Here is a 17674-nt window from a genome sequence, read left to right on the forward strand (position 1 = left end):
CCTTACACACGCATTTTATATTTTTTAAAAGGGCACTTCAAAGTTCAAAGAAAAAAATTAGCACTCCATTGTGAACATCTTGACATTTCATACTAAAAATGAGCATTTCGTACTGTAAAACGAGCATACCTTACTGAAAATGTGCATTTCACTAAAAAGAACATGCCATCATGAAAATGAGCATTTCACACAGTAAAATGAGCATTCCTTACTGAAAATGAGCATTTCACACAGTAAAATGAGCATTCCTTACTGAAAATGAGCATTTCACACTGTAAAACGAGCTTGGGGTCAGGAAAATGAGCAGTTCACACTGAAAGTGAGAATTCCTTACTGAAAATGAGCATTTCATACTGAAAGTGAGCATTCCTTACTGACAATGAGCATTTCATACAAAACAGAAACAAACAATACAGTTCAAATACTTTTCTTTTCTTAGACCGGATCTTTCAAGGACCACAAATGAAAGGACATACAAAAATCATTTGAACACATTTTTATCTTCAGGTGGAATCTTATCATACAACATTCAAATGAGCGATGGAATCAGGAAACACAACGCCTATTTTTTTTTGGTGCTTAAGTAAGTGTTTTACGGCACTTGCAACACAATTAGGTCAAATAAGTGCCGAAGATTAGAGGTGTTACAAGATAGTAACAAATACGAAAAAGAAGGAGGGGAGATAAAGACGATAGATGTTTGATAGGAAAGAAGAAGCAAATCCCACCAGAGCACCCGCCAACCACCCACACACAATGCTTGTCTCAGATCCTGTCTCCAAAGCATATTCAATTATAATACCATACGAACACAACATCGAGTCTTCTTTTCATATGTCACAAAGTATTAAAATGAGTGTTTTCTATTGGTTTAGACTGAATCCTCCTGGAATCCAACATAATACTCAATGTCAAATGAACACATTACCAATTTTTTCTATGAGTAACACTCAAAACAGAGCATACAAATGAGCATGATTTGGAAGCTATTACTGATACAAATTAGTTTTTTCCTAGATCTCATCCTTCCATGAATTATACTTTCTTTAAAATGCTTCAGTAACACATAAGCACAAATTTTCCTCCACTTGAATCGGGTAAATTTGTAGTTTATGTTTAGATCGAATCCTTCCACAAATTGTTTTTTAAAAAATGCATCAGAGTTATAATGTGAAAATGCATCAGAGTTATAATGTGAAAATGCATCAGAGTTATGTGAACACAGGTTTTCCTCCATTCGAGTCGGAACTATTGGCTTGCTTTGCACTGGACTCTGATTTACAGCGAGGCCTCATCTCTACCACACTGTCTTCCTTCTCAAAGTCAACAACTGTCGTTCCATTCGGCGCAGCAGGTGATCCTTCTCGGAAACCAGCCAAACTTCCATGCAGCTCCACGGGGGAGGGTTGTTGGCTTTTCTCGTCGTAGCTCTTTGGTGCCGGATTGTCTCTAGGAGACGGAGTTGACGTAGGCGTTGAGGAAGACTTGCTCGTCCCAACACCGCTTACGTTGACGCTGATATGCCGACTGCGGAAACTTTTGGCCGGGCTGCGACCACTGCGGTTCAGTTTGTTGGGTACAGCTTGCATGGAACTGGGCTGGATGACGTACACCATGTCTCCATTTCGGAGTTTCCTCTTAGGAGTTGGGTTCACGATCACGTACGATAGAGCTTTGGGGGGTTTTGAGATAACATCTGGTCCAGAAGAGATGGAAAATAAAAAGTCAACGGTTAGGAGTTGATATTGACATTTTATGAAAAATTGACTATTTTAATTATATGGATACTTCTCACACTGCCTTATTTATTTCTCTTTCCCATATTCGAAAATTCATTCTTTCAAATTTCCTTTTTTTCTCAGCTCAACATCTTTCAAGTCCTTTTAAAATAAAAATGCATTTCTGTGTAGATGTTACTGAAAAACATTCACAAAAAATGTAAATTTCCAATTTTCGAGAACACTCAAGCTATTGCAGCCATTCTTTTGCTAATTTTATCTCTCATACCAGTCAAACCCCACCACCTTCAATTGCAAATATCTCGACTTCTGTTAAGGATAGATGGATAATTTTTTCATCAAAAGCAAGACAAATGAAAAAGCTTTAAGGTGATATTAATAATTCTGTAAGCCCAAAAATTGATGAGCGCCTGATTCCATTATGTTGTGAAACATTTGGTTTTCTCGCTACTCACAAGGCTCATCGTCATCCGCAAGCTGCAGGCTCTCCATCCTGGCTTGGACCATCTCTTCCAGGTGTTGGTTGCTGTGTTTGTCTCGCTCGAAGAACCCAGCACCAACAGACATTCTTGAGCTGCGCAAACCCTGACGCTGACTGTGTAGGTGACTGTGGGGTAAGTGAAAGCCGTGTCGCAAACTGTCGCGCAAACCGCTCAGTTTCTCTGGCTTGATGTTGTTGTTTCCGTTACTTTCTGTCGGGAGCTGGATAGACCGTTAAAAAAAAAAATTAGTGGAAAAACAAAACACTTTCTTAATTGGTTAGAGGTGAATCAAATCAATTTCTTAATCTGACAGAGGAGAAACAAATCAATTTCTTAATCCGATAGAGGAAAAGCAAATCACTTTCTTAATCCGATAGAGGAAAAACAAATCACTTTCTTAATCTGATAGAGGAAAAACAAATCACCTTCTTAATCCGATAGAGGAAAAACAAATCACTTTCTAAACCCGATAGATGAGAAACAAATCACTCTCTTAGTCCGATAGAGGAAAAAAACAAATCACTTTCTAAATCCGATAGAGGAAAAACAAATCACTTTCTTAATCCGATAAAGGAAAAACAAATCACTTTCTAAATCCGATAGAGGAGAAAAAAATCACTTTCCTAATTGGTTAAAAGAGAATCAAATCACTTTCTCAATTGGTGCATTGAAAAAGAATAAATCATTTTTTTATTGGCGAGTTGAAAATCAGACTGTTTTGCTAACTCTCAAGATCAGAAGATCAGAAATTCAGTTAAAAAGAAATATTGTCCCAACCCTAGACAGAGAGACCCAAAACTTTAGGGGGAGCCTGAAGGACCTGTGGTAAACAGCAGCCTTTGCACTAGAAACTGGGATGTCCATTTAAAGATGAACAAGAAAGAGGAGAAAATTTTTTCTATATTATTTGGTAGCTTTTAAGGACAAGCGAGCTTACCCAGATTTCGAGGGTTTCTAGAAATCTTGACCTACACCATAAGTGTGCATTGCCCTACCTTTAGGAGAAGTTTGGTTTCATCGGTGTGTATATTTGTTTGGTTATAGAGAAAACTCTCCTTGTCTTTTAACGAAACCGAATATGGGGTAAAAAATTTTCCTTCGATTTTCTCAAAACAGCATTTTTCGGGATAGCCCCATTGTGCTTAAAAGTGACCATTTTCCTGTTTACCTCTCCCTCACTGGAAGACGACTGTTTGTCCGTCCGGAAGATGGCGATGGGGATCTCCCCTGTGGTGGAGCACAGGCCTTGGTACAGATCACCGTATGTTGGGAACTGGGACAGAGTGGCACGACGGATCCGAACCTGTCGAGAAATCACAAAGGTGACTGCTACAGAGGGATGTGGACTATGTGTCGTGACACGGAGGAAGGACTATGACAATGACAATGACGATGACAATCTTTATTCATCTCGAGGAGAGAAATTTGTCTTGGTCATTTACGATGCTTAGGTGCACTTGGCCGCTTGTCAATTTTTGGGCATGTGGAGGTATTGGTATTATCTGAAAGCTTATTCATTTGCTTTGCTTTCACTAAAAAAAATACCCATCTATCTTGAATAGAAGTCGAGATATTTGCGATTGAAGGAGATGGGGTCGCCTGGTTTCAGTGGTAAAATTAGCGAGAAAATGGCCACAGAAATTGGATAATTTCAATAGCTTGAGAGTTCTTGACAATGATGCAATTACATATTTTGTGCCTTTAACCAAGCTTTTTCAGTATAATTCTCATGGAAATGTGTTTTTATATGGACGCAACAGATGTTGAGCCAAAAAATGAAAATTCAATAAAAATTGTCAAACTGGCGGAAACATGCCTGTTTCTTTGCTTTTATTATTTTGACAAGCACCTCATTTCACCACGATGCCTCACATATAGCACATACACATTTTGTCAAAAAGTGAAAGGGGATAATGATTGTAAAAATTTTACATCCCATCTGACAAACTTACAACAGCAAGCAGGAGCAGTGCTTCAGCTCCGTCTGTCAGGACCAACACGAGTTGTTGAATGGGGCAAAGTATCCCAGAAGATAGAAAGAGACACTCAATGAAATAGTTTTCCCATATATGGAGATTTTGTTATGTAAGGGAAATAATTAGACCTGCTCATGCTTCATTTGCTTAGCGCGACCTTGGTTATTAAGTTTTTCCCTTTTGTAGAAACATTTCCATTTGGTTTATGTCATTTTCATCATCATAATATGTCATGTTTGAATTTTATATCTTTGCCAACGTGTACCATTAGACTGGTGTTGTAATGTTCTAAGAGAGAATGACTGAGACGTGTGAGTGTCAATTATTGTGAAGGCATGTAATCTGTGACATGTAAATACCCTAACCAGTTGTGTAGATATTGGTCCTTAAATTACATATTTACCAAAAATATATAGCTTTGTTATGTTTGACCCAATACGAGACTCCTGTAAGTTTTCGATTGAAGTTCAAGTTAGCTGTTAGTCTATCTAGACTCTAGTTGCAACGTTTGAAGACTTAAGAGGAATTGTGAAGAAGCTACCATTACACCACATGTTGGTAAAACTGGGATAAGCAATAAAACAGTCAAACAAATAGTTGATATGTGCACATTGTTCGTGTTTCGTACCATTTCCGATGAATGTTTTTGTAACCAGTGAGTTCAGCACAAGATTAAAGGACTGGTGAGCCAGTGAGCAATTTCCCTACTCAGCCGGCAAACGTGGAAGTCGAGTCTGTTCTTCTTTGTGTACATGTTGAACCTAACAGCATACACGCTTACAAACATAAATAAATTGTATTTACATAATTTCTAGTGCATATACCTGTAAAGAGCCTTGTACACATTACACCATAGCTGCTGGCACCTTCATTTCTATCTATACCATACCACCTTAAAAAGAAAGTAGAACACACAATATTCAACGGGAGAGAGATAAATAACTCACACTTGACAAATGTCCCGAATTCTTCTCAGCATCGATCCCAAGCAAAAGCCGGACAAAGCTAATGAGGTAGCCTTTCACAAACGTCTGGGAAAAAATGAGAAAACACACAAAATTGAAGCACCTGTGAAGACCTTGGTGCTACTTTTTGAATACAAGACACATCACTCACTAAGAATAGTCTCAAACACATAATACTGCAGAACATCTCCACCAACACTTTTGAAGAAATCTTTTTAGTATTTCTAATAGAGGAGTGAACCATACTGTTGTAATAAAGCATGAAGAGTGGTGTCGGTGGCCTAGTGGTTAGGCTCACAGACTCGCAACCGTATGGTCGTGGGTTCGAATCTTTTCAGGGGCCCGACATTGCGTTCTTGGGAAAGAAAATTTACACAAATTTTCCTCACGTCACCCAGGTGGGAATGAGTACTCGGCTATAGACAGTGAAAGATCTCATCAGTTTGTTAGAGTCTGAGTGCTTAATCAGCTGCTTGCACTCTATGCTTCCCGAGAAGCTGAGAATGTTTCTGAGTGTTCTACGGTCTGCTGGGATATATCATGTATGCTTCCCGGGAAGCTGAGAATGTTTCGGAGTGTTCTATGGTCTGCTGGGGTAATAATATAGTGTAAAGCGCATAGAGCCTGCTGTTGAGCGGGGATAAACGCTATACAAATGCTATAATAATATTGTATTATAACATAAGGTGCATAGATCTTTCTTTCAAGCAGGGAAATGAGCTATACAAATGCCGTTTATTAATTATATTATTATTATTATTATTATTATTATTATTATTATTACTGACTAAACACCATGGCTCACCTGGTACAACAACCTGTCCAGCATGCCAGAACTAAACACCTGGCCAGCAGCAAACGGCAGCCGGAACATGTAGGGCAGGTTGGTCACTGCTCTCTCCTTCAGTCTCTGCACAAAGAAAATAATTTGTCAAGTGATAGTTAGTACAGGTCTCTTTTACTGGGAGTTCATTCATTAGATGAAGAACTATCAAAATAAGTTCACTTGTTAGGATTTAATGACAAGTTTAGTGACGTATATCATGTCAATTTTAGATTTGGTACCAAAAAAGGGCCTAGGTAAAGTGGGTTTACCCCCTCCCCCCCCTCACCCTACCCATCAATAAAAAAAGGTCTGGGCATATTTTTTTTCTATAAAATCCTTACAGTTATGCATTCTTAAATGGACATACAGGTGTTGAGCCAAAATTAAATATTTGATAAGAATTGCCAAATAGATAGAAAAATGCTAGTTTCTTCAATTTCATAATTTTGATGAGTGCCTGATTTCTCTACGCTGCCTCACACATTTCTTTTCTTTCTGTTTGTTGCTTTTCAGTTTACCTCGTTTTGCTCTGCACTAGAAAGCTATTGTGTCAATGTACTCTCTCCCTCCTACCTTGCTGGTGAATGGAGGGTGCACCTAGCAGTCCTACTTCCATTCTTTCGCTCTTTGATATGCCTACCTATCCTATTTGTCCGAGAACCAAATAGCCATTACTTCATTTATGTGCTCTTCTCTATTCACACCTTCTCCAATGAGCATTTCTTAACCTTTTCCGTACGCCTTGAGGTCATTTTGTACCCCCGGGTTTGTATTCTTCACATTTTTTTGGAATACTTCTAGTGCGAAGATCTCTTTGAAACTTTCAGTATTTCTCAAAATATTATTTGGACAGACTGCTATGCATAGCGTACGGATCGGATTAACGAGTAAATTTCCTCTTAGGAAAGTGGAGGCACAGAGTTTCTCATATCGTATGGATATGATAGTAAAACCCGACATACACATAGGGCGTCGGTGGCCTAGTGGTTAGGCTCTCGGACTTGCAACCGAAAGGTCGTAGGTTCGAATCCTGTCAGGTGCCCGACATTGTGTCCTTGGGAAAGGCACTTTGCACAAATTTTCCTCACTTCACCCTGGTGGAATGGGTACCTGGCTATAGACAGTGAACAATCTTGTCAGTTTGATTGTGTTTGAGCTCATGAAATCCGCAGCTTGCACTGTATGCTTCCGTGGAAGCCGAGAATGTTTCTGAGTGTTCTCAGATGGTCTGCTGGGGTAATAATAGTTGTAAAGCGCATAGAGCATGCTCTTGTTCATGGACATGCGCTATATAGATGCAATTATTATTATGTTAACCTCCAATTTCCCCAGAGCATTTCTTAATTTGCCTTCTCCTATAAGCATTTAAAAAAGTTTCCTTCTTCATTATATATATTCTTGATCTATCTTCTCCAAACACGTTTCTTTTCTTAACTTACCATCTTCAATAATAATTTCTAAACTTGTAAAAAGCAATTCTTGACCATCTTCAATAAGCATTTCTTACCCTACCTTCTCTTTACACAAACTCGCCCCTACCTTCTCCAATTTTCGGATCTTCAACATGTAAGAGTCCTTGGCCTTGAAGTGCATGAACCTCATGTTGGATGCTTCATTCACCTCAGTGATGATGTTTACATGTGGGAATAACCTGCCAAAAAAAACCCAAAAGATGAGTGAGATCAGAAAAAGCAGTTTAGACTAAATCAGTGTAACAACAATGTCATATCATGCGCATTCAGATAAAGGCATTGAATGCATCATTCACGTGAGTACCATGCAAGACAGTTATTCACCTCTGAATAAAAAACTGCTTAAACACATGTGTGCAAACAATTAAAGAGTGAACAACTATGTGTGTACCACAAAGAACTGGTCTCCAATTGTTTAACTCTTTCCTGCGCTGCTTAGTTGCAACGAGGCTCTTACAGCATTATAAACAACCCATCACACCCCCTTTCCTTGCAAATTATCAGATCACGCAGCAGCAGATATGTACCTCTAAAAACAAAGAAAGAAAGATATGAAAGAAGTTTTTTACCATCTAGCATAAAGCTATTGTAAGAATAAGTATGTGTATCTATATAACTCCAAAGGTCTTGTAATTAAATTCCTGCTTGCGGTTGAAAGATGCATCTGATGTGATATGTACATTTTTCAGCTTTACTTCTCTTTTCGTATTCAATTTTATTGAGAGTAATATTATATAATTAAAATGTTTATGTATACCTCCATGTGTTTTTAGGGTTCTGTACAGCCAAGAAAAATTTCCCTCTGGGATAAGTTTTAACACTTACAGTACCAAAGGTTCATATAGTGAAAAACCCTCAAGTACCGCACCAGTTTAGAACGCTGAAGCCATGGCAGAAAATAATTTTTTTTTCAAACCTTCACAGCCCAAGAAACACACAACCCCCCCCCCCCCAAGCGTTTCATCAACCATTCAGCTATCACATAGGGTGACTTCCTTAGGTTGGTATTTACTTCAGTGCACAGTGTTCGTTGTTTAACTCTTTCACTACTGTGAGCTGTGTTTCACAGCTCGCCACTTCCTGCTTCAAAACCAGTCCTACTTTTGCAACAATCGAAACTGAAATCTCAGGCTGAAGAAGGATCATTTTTAGCAACATGTTGAGATAGGTCATTATTCCCCCTTTATTTCCATACATAATACAAGTGGTTAATATTGAAAATTGATCTTTAAAAACCTTTAATTTATCCGACTACAGGCAGAAACAGAAAATAGGTCACAGATAGGGCCCAGTCCAGTCACCTGTGAGGAAAACCCCCCCCAGTAGTGAAAGAGTTCAATATGTACAACTGAGCTGGACATTAGAGTCACCCTCTGGTAATGACACCAAGCTACAGGCTAAACGACAAAAAGTCACTCACAGGACTAAAAGTGTTAATCTGTTACATCAAACCTCAGTCACTGCTTGTAACATCTAAACAAGACAGAAAGCCTGGAACAAAATTGTATTTTTTTCCGTAGCACTCCTCTCAGGTGACTTCGGAAAGGAGTTTCAATATATGTGTCAAGACATGATGGAATAAGGCGCTCGTCAATTTTTGTGCTTGTGGAGTTTTTGGTATCATCTTAAAGCTTGTTTATTTATCTTGCTTTTGATGAAAAACAAATACCCATCCATCTTGAGAAGAAGTGAAGATATTTGTGACTGAAAGAGGCAATTGCACTTGATTTCAGTGGTAAAAATAGCGAGAAAATAGCAGCCAACGTTGGTAACTTCAATAGTTAAAGAGTCCTTGTTTCTCCAATTTTCTTATTTTGACATTTTGACAAGTGCCTGATTTCACTATGATGCCATACATATTCATAAAAACTTTGACCACAAAAAATGCAGAACTTGACAACCTCCCCCCCCCTCCCCCATCATTTTTTCCCAAACTAAGTCAGCTTTCAACGATTTATATTATAAAAGTAAATGGCTGCATTGTGCACTTTTAAAATATCTGCATGTTTTGCAAAGATCAAATCACCTGAATATTTTCTGCCCTGCGATTTTTCCTATTAAAAATATCTGAATGTTTCGCAAAGATCTAATCACCTGGATATTTTCTGTACGGTGACAATGGTGGCAGCATCATGCAAGTTTTCCTCGCCGCCAGGCCCAGCCTCCATGTGGGAGATGACAAGGTGCATGGCTTTGTTCACCCCGGCTGTCAGCAGGTCATCCAAACTGTCAGAAACGAGCGAGGAGAGAGAGAGAGAGTGAGACGGTGAGAGGGTGAGAGTGAGAGAGAGTGAGAGAGAGGGTGAGAGTGAGAGAGGGGGTGAGAGTGAGAGAGAGTGAGAGAGAGAGAGAGAGGGGGAGAGAGAGTGAGAAGGTGAGAGTGGGAAAGAGACAGGGTGAGAGAGATAGAGACAAAGACAGAGACTGAATAAAAAAACAACTTTCAGATTTACATGATGAGAGAATAGACAAAGTTAGCCCATAGTACTAGTACATGTACTAAACTTACACTATTTCAAAGACATGTTGACGCCTCCATATTTATTCATGACCCATAATTCAACCCCAGAATGGTTTTACACATGTAGAACAAAAAAGAAATTGCCAAGAAAAAGCAGTAGAAATTCGGCAGAAAGAGCCAGGAGCCCAGAGTAGAGGACAAAGGAGGTGAGGGGGAGGGGGCAGAAAGTTGAGAAGAATGAAGATAACAGAACTATGTTAGAGAGCAGGAAAGGATGTGAAAGGAGAAAATTTGAGAGAAGAAAATTTTCTGTCGCTACCCAGATTCTAACCAGGGACCTTTGAATGAGAGGCGAACACCTTAACCTCTAGGCCACGAGAGCCCCCGTGACAAGGGACCGAGAATTTCATCATTGAAGAAATCAACAAAGTGGGTATAAGAGTGGTAACAACACCAGCAACAAAAATAATAATGACATGAACAACAAAAACAACTACAACAAAAATAATAACATCATAAGCAACACAAACAAAAACAAAAATAGTTACATCGTTAACAACAAAAACAACAAAAATAATAACAACGTGAACAACAAAAACAACACCAAAAGCAGTGTCTGACAGTCCACTTCCAAGAAACAGAAACTCATACTTGTTCACAGTGCCTTGCATCCAAAACACCAAGGGGAAATGGGCAATGGTCTCCAGGAAAAATCTTGATGGCCTGTGAATGTGAAAACAAAACGAACAATATCAGAATGAAAGCCATAAACTGTTAACAGGCTGCAAACCTCTCTCTTGCCGGTTCAAATAAATTTTAACAAAGAACGTTTCATCAACAGCACCTTGAGAAAATGTGCAACATTTTAGGTATGAAGTGCACCAGACCAAAATAAAAACAACCCCAACACAACAGAAAAACTTATTATGACACCTAAAATATTAAGAAAGAATAAAATAACTGGAAAAGAGCCTGCACAGCAGATAATAAAAACAAAGTAAGAAAAACAAGACCCATTTAACAAAGCAGAAAAAGATGATACTTCACATTCACATGGTTGCTTTTAAGCACAAGGGAGCTATTCCAAATACTATTTTGATAAGAGCGAAGTTAAAGGTCTTGTCCTTTGTTCAGTTTCTTTAAAAGACAAGGAGAGTTTTCTCTATAACATCCCGCCCCCCCCAAAAAAAACACACCAAAAAAAGACCCCAACAAAACAACAACACACACACACACACACACACCCATGAAACCAAACTTCTCCTATAGGTAGGGCAATGCCCACTTTTGGTGTAGGTCAAGATTTCTGGAAACCCCCAGAATCTGGGTTAGCCCGCTTCGCTTCTCCTTAAAAGCGACCACATGATACATGAACATTTGAGCCACAAAATAGGAGGAAACTTAAAATAGTGAAACACAGAAAATTATTAACAAAGCAGCTCAAGGGTGAGTCAAAAGAGATGAAATTCCTTTAAATAATGTTTCAATACTAAGTAAATAAAAAGGAATAAAACTAACTAAAGTTTTCCATATTTCTTGGATGGCACACTAACACAGTGCTGAGTAAACAAAAAGTAAAAAAAAAAAGGGAGTAATTCACACTTTTTAGGCCTAAAATCTTAATGTCACAGCATTGAGTATGCAACAAAAAACAAAACAAAACAATAACAACAACAAAACAAAAAAATAATTTTATAAACCCAAAGAATAAACCCCAGCAACAAAGTAACCACTTGAATCATAATGTCATAAGACTATGTAATGAAAAGGGGGAAGGGTGGGGGGGGGGGGAGTGGATAGGTGGAAGAGGGAAGGGTGGTTGCTGGAGATGGGGAAGGAAGATGGGTGAAGGGGGGGGGATTCAAGCTACCTCTACTTCTTAAACCAAGAGTAACAACACTGAGTAACGAAAACAAAAACCAAAAGTAACGCACACTTTTTGAAGCATAAAATTACAACACTGAATAAAATAAGAGAAAAGTGGTGGGGGATTAAGCAGCCTACGCTTCTTGAAACGTAAAGTTACAAAACTGTGTAAAGGAAAACAAGAACCAAAAGAAAGTAACTCACACTTCCTGAAACATGAAGTAACAATATCGAACAAGAAAAAGGCAGGCAGGAAAAATTAAAGCAGACTACAGTTCTTGAAACGTAAAGTCACAAAACTGTGTAAAGTAAGGGAAAACAAAAAGACAACAACCCAGAAGTAACTCACACTTCTTGAAACATGAGGATGATGGGGCTGAGGGAGAGCAGGCTGAGGTACTTGGACCGTAGCGGGATGATGAAGTTGTAGAGGCCGGGGCACGAGCGCCGCACAGACAGGATGACCAGCTGGTGGTCCCAGCGTTTGTCTGAGGCCACTTTGTACTGGCAGTGCTCGCACGGCTAAGCACAGCAGAATGGAATGGAATGGAATGAGATAGAGCGGAGTGGAATGGAATGGGATAGAGTGGAGTGGAGTGGAGTGGATCGGAGTGGAATGGAATGAGATAGAGTGGAGTGGAGTGGGGTGGGGTGGAGTGGAGTGGGGTGGAGTGGAGTGAGGTGCAGTGGAGTGGAGTGGAGTGGAGTGAAGTGGAGTGGAGTGAAGTGGAAAGGAGTGGAATGGAATGGAGTGGATTGGAATGGAATAGAGTGGAGAGGAGTGGATTGGAATGGAGTGGAATGGAGTGGAATGGAAGGGAAAGGGAAAGAGTGGAGTGGAGTGGAATGGAATGGAAAAGAATGGAATGGGACAGAATGGAGTGGAATGGAGTGAAGTGGCGAAGAGTGGAGTGGAGTGGAGTGGAGTTGAGTGGAATGGAAAGGAATGAAATGGAAAGGAATGGAAAGGGATAGAATGGAGAGGAGTGGAGAAGAGTGGTGTGGAGTGGAGTTGAGTGGAATGGATAGGAATGAAATGGAAAGGAATGGAATGGAAAGGGATAGAATGGAGAGGAGTGGAGAAGAGTGGAGTGGAGTGGAGTTGAGTGGAATGGATAGGAATGAAATGGAAAGGAATGGAATGGGATAGAACGGAGTGGAGTGGAGTGGAATGGAGAGGAATGGAATGGGATAGAATGGAGTGGAGTGGAGTGGAGTGGAATGGAGAGGAATGGAATGGGATAGAATGGAGTGGAGTGGAGTGGAGTGGAATGGAGAGGAATGGAATGGGATAGAACGGAGTGGAGTGGAGTGGAGTGGAATGGAATGGAATGGGATAGAGTGGAGTGGAGAGGAAGAGAAAGGAATGGAATGGAATGGAATGGGATAGAGTGGAGTGGAGTGGAAAGGAATGGAATGGGGTGGAGTGGAGTGGACTGGAATGGAAGGGAAAGGAAAAGAGAAGAGTGGAGTGGAGTGGAATGGAAAGGAATGGAAAGGAATGGAATGAAGGTGAACAGAGAGACACATGGTATGAAATGATATGGAATGAAATCAAGTGAAAAAGTATAGAATGGAATGAAATGAAATGAAATGGAATGGAAAGAAATTGAACGGAAAGACACGTGGTATGGCATTCATGAAATGGTTTGGAATGAAATAAAAATAAACTTATGAAAAGGAGTGGAATGGAATGAAATAGAATGCAATGAAAGGGAATGAAAGGCAAGGGAATGAAATGGAAAGACAAGGAGTGGAACACAATGGAGTACAATTTTACAGGACAAAAACTAAATCAAATGAAAAGGAATTAACAAAGGTACATGTTATTTCCCAAGGAAGCAAAAAAGAAAAAGGCTAAACACTCAAAAATGAAGGTAATTTTAAAAAACCCACAACAACAAACGATGGGATTCCATGAGAAAAATAATAATTGTCACACGATTAATCAGCATGTATTAAAAACATATTTGTAAATTTAACAGAAAAAAACCCAACTGAAAATAAACAAATTTCTTTATTCACATCAGCAAACACTATAAAAACAGAAAGGGCAACGACTCAAACATTAACTAAAAAGTGCTGAGCTTTTCATTTGAGTAGAGGCAGAAGAACACTCAAACCAACTAAGAGAATAGATTCTGCTGCATTTTTTTGTTTTTACATCTTTTTTTTTCTGGAAAAGGTTTATGGCGCTCGCAACTGCGTAAGGTCACATAAACGAGCGGAACACATTAAACATTTTCAGTTGGAAAGAAATTTTGAATTTTGCCCAGGTGGTGGCCGAAGCCTACTCTTCATCAATTTTGGACCACCAATGGATCTTTAACGTGCACAACTTGCACACGGAATCCCCATCTGGAAATTGGGAACAATGTGTCTTTTCCACGAACGTTACCTTGCCCCATTCTAAGCAGCAAAGTGACCGTGAGTCCTTGTGTAGGTGGCAGAGTGTGCGTCTTGTTCCCAGATTGAGTGTGCTCGGTGGTGGTCCAATGGTGAAACTATTAAACACAAAAGACATAAATATTGTTAGAATGACACATTAATTAGAGGATGGGAAATAAATTCAGAGACATATGTAGTTGATTCTTTTTAAAAACAAAAGCAGTTTTCTTAATAACCCTTTGGTTTTAGGAACTCATTAACCTTCACTATTAAAGTGGTAATGATTCCAAACGTATTGATCATGTCTCTCCTTCGCAATACATCAAGGTAGTGAAGATTTGAAGGGAGGAAAAGTAGTACTTGGACAACCGAGTTCCTCTAAGTCTACCAACCAGGCAAAGCTGTATCATGCATACAGCATTAAGATAATTTGTCAAGATACAAAGGCATTGCAAGGTGTTAAACTTGTCATAAAAAAGCAGTGAGTTTGATAAACGGGTTGGAAAAGGGTTTTACTCTATTTTCCTCAGATAACCTACAGAATGGGTGCAAAGCACTTTACTGTGTTGTTGTCTGTACCAGTGTTATAATCTGTACAATACCAAACTGATATAACCTCTGAATCATTTTATTTTATGTAAATGTTGAAAATGCCATTGTAACCAAAATTAATTACCAAAGAGAGATGAATTTGAGCAATTTTCTTTGCTTTTCTTTATTTCTCCTTTTAAGAATAAAAGTGATATATTCAAAGGGAGGGGAAAAAAACACCCACCTTTCCTGATCGAAATCAATCATTTGTTGTACAATTTTCGAGGGATAGTTGGTGGCACCTTGAACACGGTCGAACGATTCGACTCGCTCACTCATGTTTCCTCCGCCACTGTCCGTGCTGGAAAATCTGGCATTCTCTTTCTCCAGTAGTGGTAGGGCTGTGTGACATCATCGCAGAGAACCAAGCAGTCCATGTGGAAAAGGGGAAGAATCGTTTTTTGCTTAAGTACAGGTTTTACAGTGCTTGTAACTGCAAAAGGTCATATGAGCGCCAAGGGGTGAATGTCAACAGAGAAGTCCTTACATGGAATCAGGCTTACTCTGCTCACCTCTCTAGCTTCAACAGCACAAAGTCTTCTTTGACTATCAAGGCACCCCGGAAATAGCGGGTCACAAGAGTGTGACAAACATAAAAAAGAAGAGGGAAAATGATGTCAGTAAGGATTAGGAAAGAAAAAGCAGGAGTTCCCTGCTGCAGTTCAGGTACAGTTATGAGCATGACATTGATGATCAGCCGATTTACAATTACAATTCTACTGCGCATAAGAACATGGTTATTGTCCCCCCTTTGGAAATGACCTAAAGACACTTCAGTCAACGTAGCACTGCCCTGGGGGATGAGGAGAAGGATCAGAACACAGAGATTTTTATACTTAGCAATTTCTGAAATTATTTTTCTGAAACGTAATTAGAACATTTATGTAGCACCACGGCGAAATCAGGCACTCGTCAAATAATGAAATCGAAAAATCAACATTTTTGCCCCCATTTGGTAATTTGTATTCAATCTTTTTTTTTGGAACAACATCTATTAGGTCGAGTGGAAATCACATTTCTGTCTGGATCAGACTTAGAAGCGTTAATTTAAGGCACAAAAAAAAAGCAAATTCCTAGTTTCCAAGAACTCGAAAACTTTGAAAGTCACCAAGTGTTGGCAGTCATTTTCTCGATAATTTTATTTCTGAAACCAGGCAACCACCACCTCCTTCAACTGCAAATTTCTGAATTTCTGTTCAAGACAGATGGGTTTTTTTTCACTGAAAGAAAGAAAGATGATCAAGCTTTAAGATGAACCAATAACTCCACACCCAAAAATTGACGAGCGCCTGATTCCACCATGTTGTGACACGTTTGGCTGTCTATTTATAACTAGTTTGTTTGAGTACAGAGAAGCTCACGCATACAAAAATGATCATTTAGAGCTAGAAAAAAGCCTGATAGAACTCTGCTGAAAACGAACCAAACACCTTTTGCCTCAGTCCTGTCTACCATCAACATCAACTCAGAGATCCGGCTTTAAAAATAACTTATCACACTGAAACGGAGGTTAAATTTTTAAAATGCATTATGTACAGAAAAAAGACAAGGTTGAAGTCTAGAAATCACAACTCACAGTGTAATTCTCCCCGCTAAAAATATACTTAGAAGTATAGAGGGATATAGAAAGGTAAAAAAAGCACGCTACTAAGGAAAAATACAATATTATTATGTGTTAAAGAGTTTTATAAAAGTAAATGCAACAATTATTGAAAAATAAATGGTAAGTAGATGAGTGAATAACTTGATAACAACTCACAATATTACTGAATAGTTGCACAAATCACTTAATAAGTTTTTTCAAAATTGATGGATGACGGGTGGATAAAAACCGTTGGATGGATGAAAGGAGGTACAGATGGATGGAAGAACTGATAAATAAATAAATAAAAATGATAAAAATAATAGTTTGCATTTATATAGCACTCTATCCCACATGAGTACAAAAGCTCTGAGCACTTACACCGATCACATGATCACTGAGCGGTAATACTTAATTCACACTAGATGAAACATTTCAGTTACAAGAAAACCAATTCAACCGCATAAAGAAGAACTTTCTCAACATTATATTAATTATATACATATAAGGACAGCAGTAGAAACAAAAGCATATCAGCAGTTACTAACACACTACAACTGAGAATCAAACAAAATGAGTCTAAAGCAGTCGCTTAAAAAATGCATTAAGTTTTGCTATTTTTCTGATAAACTCAGAGATGACTCACAACCAAAGAGGTTATATGTGAGGCATCGTGGTTGAAACAGGCGCTTGTCAATTTTTGGGCATGTGGAGTTATTGGTATCATCTGAAAGTTTATTCATTGGACTTGCTTTCTATTTTTTTTTTTAAATACCCATCTATCTTGCCTAGAATTAGAGATATTGGTGTTTGAAGAAGATGGGGGGGGGGGTCACCTGGTTTCAGAGGAAAAATTAGCGAGAAAATGGCCGCCAAAGTTTGGTAACTTCAATATCTTGAGAGTCCTTGAAAACTGAAAAATTACATATTTGTGCCTTTAATCTAATAAAGGTTTTTCAGTAAAATTTACATGGAAATGTGTTTTTATATGGACATAAAAGGTGATGAGCCAAAAAACAAAAATTCCATAAAAATTGCCAGACTGGCAGAAAAATGCCTGTATCTTTGATTTCATAATTTTGACAAGCACCTGGTTTCACCACGATGCCTCACATTTATATATTACTATAGCTCGCAGCAGTGACGTCACATAAGTCAGACATGGGGGCCTTCTTACCTTCATCAGCATTTCCGGCGTTCCCCCATTAATATGAACAATGTGAGCCCCCACCCCACTCCCCATGAGCTCTAGAGTATTAAACACCGCCCTGCCTCCACATTTCAGTGCAAGCTTGTAGATTTCTTCCATTGGCCGCCTAGACGCCT

The 17674-nt window shown here is 39.0% G+C and overlaps 1 protein-coding gene across 1 annotated transcript in view; it reads right to left on the reverse strand.

Moving 5' to 3' along the window:
- Positions 1-435: 435 nt before the first annotated feature.
- Positions 436-17674, reverse strand: part of LOC101851798 (potassium channel subfamily T member 2) — a gene marked incomplete in the record, with an annotated part of 150852 nt that continues 133613 nt past the window's right edge. Inside the window, 11 exon segments of the mRNA XM_013081566.2 lie at positions 436-1696; positions 2195-2441; positions 3390-3524; positions 5145-5228; positions 5968-6072; positions 7528-7639; positions 9555-9686; positions 10573-10644; positions 12137-12309; positions 14186-14291; positions 14951-15107. Coding sequence (XP_012937020.1) covers positions 1212-1696; positions 2195-2441; positions 3390-3524; positions 5145-5228; positions 5968-6072; positions 7528-7639; positions 9555-9686; positions 10573-10644; positions 12137-12309; positions 14186-14291; positions 14951-15107 — 1808 coding nt within the window.

This window comes from Aplysia californica, unplaced genomic scaffold (genome assembly GCF_000002075.1).
Source record: "Aplysia californica isolate F4 #8 unplaced genomic scaffold, AplCal3.0 scaffold00137, whole genome shotgun sequence".
NCBI lineage: Eukaryota > Metazoa > Mollusca > Gastropoda > Aplysiida > Aplysiidae > Aplysia > Aplysia californica.